This window comes from Helianthus annuus, chromosome 12 (genome assembly GCF_002127325.2).
Source record: "Helianthus annuus cultivar XRQ/B chromosome 12, HanXRQr2.0-SUNRISE, whole genome shotgun sequence".
Classification (NCBI taxonomy): domain Eukaryota; kingdom Viridiplantae; phylum Streptophyta; class Magnoliopsida; order Asterales; family Asteraceae; genus Helianthus; species Helianthus annuus.
In genome coordinates, this window is record NC_035444.2 from 11,903,528 (window position 1) to 11,910,971 (window position 7,444).

Genomic DNA, 7,444 nt, shown 5'->3' on the forward strand with positions numbered 1-7,444 from the left:
TAATATGAAAACATAAATGACAAAACTCGTCAATTTTGAACATAAAAGACAGCGCCTGAAAATGGGTATAAAGATAAAGGACAATTCTTGAAATTCACTCTATTAAAAAATTATATATATATTGAATTCGAATCGAATTGAAAATCAAAAAGTCGTATTCAATTACTGGACTCGAATACGATTCAACTCGAATTCGAACCTTATTAATTGAATTCGAATCGAGTCGATTAAGTTGTTCAAATTTTGACTGGACTCGAATTCGAATTAAATCGAATTCGAGTTCTTGACAATCGAATCAAATTGAGGCGAATTTCGATTTTTTTGAACCTGGATCGAATTTTGAACACCACTAGGACACGCCATAAGTGAGATTTTCTAACATGTTTGTTTTCCGCTAACAAACATTTTATTTATTAACTTTTTGGCAAAACGACCCGTTTCCTTATGGCATCGTTTTACCCATGAAACCCTGTTAGAGATTAAACTAACCTATATTGTAGTAAGTTAATCAGAAGGTTGTTAAAAAGAAGTGAATCAGAAAGGGTCGGCGCGTCTATTGTTAATTATATCAGCTAAAGACTTGATCCAACTTAATATAAGAGTCAAATTATCATATAACAAGCTCAAGATCATGAACATAACTTTAGTTTTGTATTAACCTAATCCCCTTGATGTATACAGATTTAATGATGTCTGGCGATTTGGGTTTTACAGTGCTGAATGGGCCTTCTGAAGACACTTACCAAACCAATCCAAAAGATCCTGATGGGCCTCCTGAGCCCGTTTCCAAGATGTTATGTCTTCATCTCTATATCGAACGGTCCAACCATGTGATACACCAGGATATATCTTCACAAAGTGATCAACCTGCATACCCATAAACCAGTACATGAAAATGGGTGTTTCAGGTAACGGGTCAAAACAAGTTCCAGTTGAAACGGGTTGGGCCAGGCTGCGTTAGGTTGACTTGCAAACACGTACCTCGGGTTTGGCTTGCAATGCAGCCTCAAACTGTTTAACTAATTCCGGAGGAGATATTTTATCAAATTCAGCCGCTAGTATTGCAACCGGAACCTTAACCTCTGAAAACATCGTATCAACCATACAAAAAACACAAGATTGCTAAGAAATTTCTGATCCAAAACATTTGACTTTTTTTTTGTTTACGTTTGACTGTTGAAAAGTCAAACATGAACCTTTTCTTGAACAGAAACGTACCCTTGATATCATCTAAAGTGACAAATGTAGGATGCAAGAGTGCAGCAGCTTGTATATCTGCATCCTTTGCTAGCTCTACAACGACCTTGGCTATCAAAGATAATTGATGCAATTAAAGTAGTCTGTTATCATTCGAATATTCGAGTAATATCATTATAGACCAACAAAATTTAAGTTTTAATAAATTGTTTAGAAGCTAGTCTTACCACCCCAACAGAATCCTGCAGCCCCAATTTTAGTTACACCCCTTTCTTTGAGAGCGTGAATAAGCGGTTTAACAAATTCCACTGCTGGCTTCTATAGAAAAAAAGGTATAAATGGTATTGAATTTTAAATATCCAAATCAAATCAGTTACCTATTCATGGTATCTACAAGGACCAATTTTACGTAGAGAACTGCGGGGGACGGTATCAGCAGTTGTATGGGGTGACGGCCAGATATAGTGGGAGAGAGAAGAAGAGGTTGTTAGGCAGTTACATAAAGTTAAAAACTTAACGCGACATGCACACATGTTTATGCAGTTCCGTCGGATCTAAGCTTAAAACGGTTCTTGTAGTTTTTTACTTAAAATCGACTTGTTACACTTCTCTCTCTATGTAGGAATTTTGTATCGTACCACCGATATCGAATGGGCATTGTTATTGAGTATTTGTACCCTACCGTACCGATACTGACCAAACAAAATTGGTACTGGTATTCATTTTTAGGGTTTTTGATTTCGGTATTTTTGCACTGTTGGTACCAAATCAGTACTATACCGCCATAATCAGTACAGCATTCGGTTTGTGTTTTTAATCGTTTTTTATTTTCGCTATTAGTACTCAGGGGCAGCTGGGGAGTGGGCTGGGAGCACCACCGGCCAGGGAACGTGTTTCCCGAGAGGCACATGTAAAAAAAATGTGGGAAATTCCGTGAATGACAAGGCACCAGCCCACCATGCATCACCATTCTGATCGAAATTCCGGCAATTCGTTGGCTGCAAAGGCACGACACACGGCTCCGTCACCTGAGTTTTGTCTGATCGCAATTCGAAATTCGCAATCCACCCACTGTCATCTTCTTGCTCTCCACACAACTCCGACTCGGAGACTCGCAAGGCTATGTGGCACTGATAAGGTATGATTAGCTAGGTATTATTTGGCATATGATTGTCGATTATTTGGCGTTAACTGTCAATTATTTGAGGCACATTTTTCCGAGCGTGGACAGGGCACCTGAAATCTCAGGGCGGCCCTACTTTTCGATACAGTACCTATCTCATCCCACTTACATATATGTGAAGTTGAGAAAATTTAATCATAAAAGTCCTAATGCACCTCTTCATTCAAATACTAATGCAATAAAAAAAGTCAACTGAGAACAAGATATGAACTTGGAAGACAACAAACCGCTGGATGGATATCACCCCAGTCATGAAGATTAGTTTTAGGAATAAAGGGATCCCCAAAGAACATATCAGGAACAACCACATAATATCCAGCAGCTGCAACTTTATCTGCAATTTTCCTGCAACCTCAAAACAAAGAACCACAGTTGACCCACAAGTTGACTTTAATAAATCATTCTTACCACAACTCATACCTCAACTTTGGAGCTTCATAACCTGAAAAAGACACAAACTGGTGATGATCACGCCCATTTCACAGATAAATTGAACTGGGTATTGAAAAAGATTGCAAGTGGAGTTTACCATAAGCATCAGAAATTAGAAGAACTGCAAGTTTTGAATCAGGGTTGCCGGAAACATAAGAGTTGAGGGATGCTATTTTCTTGATTTGGCCGGATTCTTCGCCGGAGGAGATGCCCGGAGGGTTGTCGCAGCACGCCGGACCAAACATTGGGGGTGCCTTGGGTTTCTTGATTGTTGGTCATTGTGTACATATGTTGTTGAGACTTTGCATATTGGTACCCATAGAATTATGGTTTTTGTGAAAATGGTTGGGAATTTTATTAGGGGTAAGTAAAAGTAAGTTACTTTTTTCTAATATATTGATTAATATAAAACTAATTTATTTTGATTATTTATACAGGCTAGAGAGATATGATATCCGACCCGGTATGTTGGGTAATTTTTGGCATTTAGCCCATAGTATCCTATCAATGTCGGGTTCACCCACAATACAGAATATGTATGGAATGCATGTTAGATGATCACTAATCAAATCTTCGATTGTCACCATCAATATGGTTGCACTCGCATGAGGTCTGCTACCACTTGATAATAACGGGTAACTGTACATAGTATATATGTCGGTGACATAAGAGAATTCTTGTCATTCACTTTCTAATTTTCTCTCTCTCTCATACATACTTGTTTACTTTCTCTACTTCAATAAGTTTTCTTATGCTCGAAGGCGGTCACATGGAGATTTACGTTCTTATAGCGATGGTAATGACTGTATGTTTTGTATTATTGATCATTTAGTTCAAGCCATAATAGCATTCACATCTCATCCCCAATCTCATTCTTAAATTAAGGAAAATGGTAAAAATGAAAAACATAGAAAACACCTCTACGTCCGATCTCTCGTTTTTAAGGGAAAACAAACCAATCAACTATTCATCCCTCGTATCTTTTTTTTTATATTTTGTTTCAGCCTACTTCTCCGCCGCGTAGTTATTATTTAGGGCCTTAGATCTTGGTGTTTGTATACCAAGATATAGATTGTAACTTGTATCTTTAGTGATGAATCTATGCTAGTTCATTGTTCCTATCAATCGATATACACACTATACTAAAAGCAATATGAATTACTTCTAACATAAACTCACATTGTTTTGTCCCCCGTGATCAGCAATTCCAAAGTGACTGCAACTTCGGTGTAAAACTACAATAAACTACTACCAATCTCACCCTTTAAACCGAATCAAAGAAAACACATCACACTTGTACAAAGAATTAAAGATGTTTCGCGATTCGGGTTTTACAGGGCCGAATGGACCTTCTGAAGACGCTTACCAAACCAATCCAAAAGATCTTGATGGGCCTCCTGTGCACGTTTCCCAGCTGTTATGTCTTCATCTCTATATCGAACGGTCCAACCATGTGATACACCATGATATATCTTCACAAAGTGATCAACCTGCATACCCATAAACCAGTACATGAAAATGGGTAGTTTAGGTAACAGGTCAAAACAAGTTCTAGTTAAAACAGGTTGGGGCCGGGTTGGGTTAGGTTGACTTGTAAACACTTACCTCGGGTTTGGCTTGCAATGCAGCCTCAAACTGTTTAACTACTCCTGGAGGAGATTCTTTGTCAAATTCAGCCCCTAGTATTGCCACCGGAACCTTAACCTCTGAGAACATCATATCAACCATACAAAAAACACAAGATTGCTTAGAAATTTCTGATACAAAAAGTTTGACCTTTTTGTTTACATCTGACTGTTGAAAAGTCAAACATGAATCTTTTTCAAGAACAGAGGGATTATGATTAACATTTTTGAACGAAAACGTACCCTTTATATCATCTAAAGTGACAAACGTAGGATGCAAGAGTGCAGCAGCTTGTATACTTGCATCCTTTGCTAGCTCCACAACGACCTTGGCTATCAAAGATAATAGTATTATAGACTGAGAAATTTAAATTTTAATAAATTATCTAGAAGCTAGTCTTACCACCCCAACAGAATCCTGCAGCCCCAACTTTAGATATACCCTTTCCTTTGAGAGCGGCAATAACTGGTTTAGCAAATTCAACTGCTGGCTTCTATAGAAAGAAAGAAAGAATGGTAGTGAATTTTGAATATCCAAATCAAAACAATTACCTATTACCTATTACCTATTCATGCTATATACATGGACCGATTTTATGTATAGGACTGCGGGAACCGTATAAGCAGTTGTATGTGGTGATGGCCAGATATAGTGGTAACTGGTAAAGAGAAGAAGAGGCTGTTAGGCGGTTATATAACCACCTTATGTATCAAAGTTAAAGACTTAAAGCAACATGTAGAGATGTTTATGCAGTTCCGTCGGATATAAGCTTAAAAGGGTTGCAGTTTTCTACTTAAAAATTGACTTGGTAGACCTCTCTCTCTCTCTCTTTCTATATATATATGTGTGTATGTGTGTGTGTGCGCGCGCGCACGTGCAAATAAGTATGGATGGGGATTCTTTTATAGAGTAGTTCTGTCGGATCTAAGCTTAAAAAAAGTTCTTGTAGTTTTCTACTTAAAATTGACTTGGTACTTGGTAGCCCCCCTCCCCCTCTCTAAATATATGTGTGTCATGGGCATTTTTTACCGAGTACCGGTACCGTATCGACGTCATACCGGTACCGTAGTGATGCCATACTGGTAATGTACCGACGACCAAACAAAATCAGTATTGGTACCGGTATTCATTTTTTGGGTTTTTGGTTTCAGTAAGTTTGCACTGTTGGTACCGAACCTGTAACGTACCGCCGTAACCGGTACAGTATCCAGTTTGTATTTTTAGTCGTTTTCGGTTTTCGGTTTTCGCTATCGGTACTTTTCGATGCGGTACCTATCTCATCCCTCTTAATGTATGTTTGAAGTTGAGAATATCTAATCATAAAAGTCATTATGCAACTCTTCATTCAAATATCAATGCAATAACAAAAGTCAACTAATAACAAGATGTAAATACGGAAGACAACAAACCGCTGGATGGATCTTTATCCAATCTTGCAGATTAGTTTTAGGAATAAAGGGATCCCCAAAGAACATATCAGGAACCACCACATAATATCCAGCAGCTGCAACTTTATCTGCAATTTTCCTGCAATCTCAAAACAAAAAACCACAGTTGACCCACAAGTTGACTTCAATAAATCATTCTTCCCACAACACATACCTCAACTTTGGAGCTTCATAACCTGAAAAAGACACAAACTTTAGACCAAACTAATAATGATCACATCCATTTCACATGTAAATTGAACTGGGTATTGAAAAAGATTGCAACTTGAGTACCATAAATATCAGAAATTAGAAGAACTGCAAGTGTTGAATCAGGGTTGCCGGAAACATAAGAGTTAAGGGATGCTATTTTCTTGATTTGGCCGGATTCTTCGCCGGAGGAGACTCCCGGAGGGTTGTCGCAGCACGCCGGACCAGACATTTGGGGTGCAATACTGCAATGGTTGCTTGGGGTTGGGGAGCAGGTGTTGGTGTCAAAGACTCAACCCAACAGGGGCTTTATGGGCTTGGGTTTGTAAATGATTTGATTGATGTTATGTACACATGTTATTGAGACTTTGCATATTAATACCCATAGTTAGTTTATGGTTTTATTGAAAGTTGTTGGAACTTTATATTAGGATTAACTGATTAAGATAAACTTGTTTTCCTTAATCTTCTATTCTATACTATATATATAAGGGTCTGTTTGGTATAGGGTAATGGAATAGACGAAGGAATGGAATGGACGAGGTAATGGAATGGACAAGGGAATGCAATGGATCATTACCATTCCATGTTTTGTTTGGTTACCATGTGAATGGAATGAATTATTATTGTGTATTGTTAGATAGGCAAGAAAAACTAAGTAATAAAATTAGCGGTGAGTGGTGGTGGTGGTCGGTGGTAGTGATTGTGGGCGGTTATAGGTGGCGGTGGTGGGTGTCGGTGGCGGCGATGGGTGGTGGCGGTGGCGGCAAGTGGCGGCGACGACAGTGGTGGTGGCGACAATGTGGCCCTTGGTGGTGGGTGGCAGCAAAGGTGGTGGTTGGTGGCGGCGGTGGCGGTTGGTGGTGGAGGTGGTTGTGGCGTCGACGATGGTGGTGGGCGGCGGCGGCGAATGGCGTTGGCGGTTGGTCGTAGTTGTGGGTGATAACGGTGGCGAGTGGGTGGCGGCGGCGGCGGTGGCTGTCGGGGTGAGATGGTGGCGGGTAGCGGTGATGGCGTCGATGGTGGGTGGTGGTGGTGGGTTGTGGCGAAGGTCGTGGGTTGTGGTGTTGTTGATGAATGGTGCAAGAGGGGATGGAATGGAAAAAAAACATGGGGATGGAAGGAATGATTTTGAGGGAATGGAATGCCTTTTGGAATGGGTGATTCCATTCCGTTGACCAACCAAACACTTTTTTCTTCGTTCCCTCGTAATCACTTATTCCATTCCACCTCTCATTCCTACATACCAAACACTACCTAAAAGAAACCTATAAAAGGATACATGTCATTCATTGAAGACATCAGTTTTAGAGTTAATTAATATCAATTAAAAAATAATTATAAAATTAAATTTAATATAAATCTAAAC

At 39.3% G+C, this 7,444-nt stretch overlaps 2 protein-coding genes across 2 annotated transcripts; both read right to left on the reverse strand.

Moving 5' to 3' along the window:
• Positions 1 to 563: 563 nt before the first annotated feature.
• On the reverse strand, positions 564 to 3,247 carry LOC110894097 (endo-1,3;1,4-beta-D-glucanase-like). The gene is made up of 7 exons (XM_022141271.2): positions 2,910 to 3,247; positions 2,801 to 2,822; positions 2,608 to 2,725; positions 1,425 to 1,515; positions 1,219 to 1,308; positions 982 to 1,082; positions 564 to 867 (listed from the first exon to the last, which is right to left on the reverse strand). The coding sequence occupies exons 1-7, from the start codon at positions 3,055 to 3,057 to the stop codon at positions 709 to 711; spliced, it is 729 nt and encodes a 242-aa protein (XP_021996963.1). The 5' UTR covers positions 3,058 to 3,247; the 3' UTR covers positions 564 to 708.
• Positions 3,248 to 3,952: 705 nt separating this feature from the next.
• On the reverse strand, positions 3,953 to 6,413 carry LOC110894098 (endo-1,3;1,4-beta-D-glucanase-like). Its single transcript, XM_022141272.2, has 7 exons — positions 6,160 to 6,413; positions 6,041 to 6,062; positions 5,848 to 5,965; positions 4,841 to 4,931; positions 4,681 to 4,770; positions 4,418 to 4,518; positions 3,953 to 4,302 (listed from the first exon to the last, which is right to left on the reverse strand). Exons 1-7 carry the CDS (start codon positions 6,305 to 6,307, stop codon positions 4,144 to 4,146), a joined length of 729 nt encoding a protein of 242 aa, XP_021996964.1. The 5' UTR covers positions 6,308 to 6,413; the 3' UTR covers positions 3,953 to 4,143.
• Between the last annotated feature and the right edge of the window lie 1,031 nt (positions 6,414 to 7,444).

What these genes read in the sequence shown, in the direction of transcription:
- LOC110894097 (XM_022141271.2), bottom strand. Translation starts at nt 3,057, where the DNA reads ATGTTTGGTCCGGCGTGCTGCGACAACCCTCCGGGCATCTCCTCCGGC. An exon ending in TGCAGGATTCTGTTGGGGTG is followed by an intron (nt 1,309 to 1,424) that starts GTAAGACTAGCT and finishes TATCTTTGATAG; the next exon opens with CCAAGGTCGTTGTAGAGCTA. An exon ending in CACTTTAGATGATATCAAGG is followed by an intron (nt 1,083 to 1,218) that starts GTACGTTTCTGT and finishes CGATGTTTTCAG; the next exon opens with AGGTTAAGGTTCCGGTTGCA.
- LOC110894098 (XM_022141272.2), bottom strand. Translation starts at nt 6,307, where the DNA reads ATGTCTGGTCCGGCGTGCTGCGACAACCCTCCGGGAGTCTCCTCCGGC. An exon ending in GGATAAAGATCCATCCAGCG is followed by an intron (nt 4,932 to 5,847) that starts GTTTGTTGTCTT and finishes TTCTTTCTATAG; the next exon opens with AAGCCAGCAGTTGAATTTGC. An exon ending in CATTGCAAGCCAAACCCGAG is followed by an intron (nt 4,303 to 4,417) that starts GTAAGTGTTTAC and finishes ATGGGTATGCAG; the next exon opens with GTTGATCACTTTGTGAAGAT.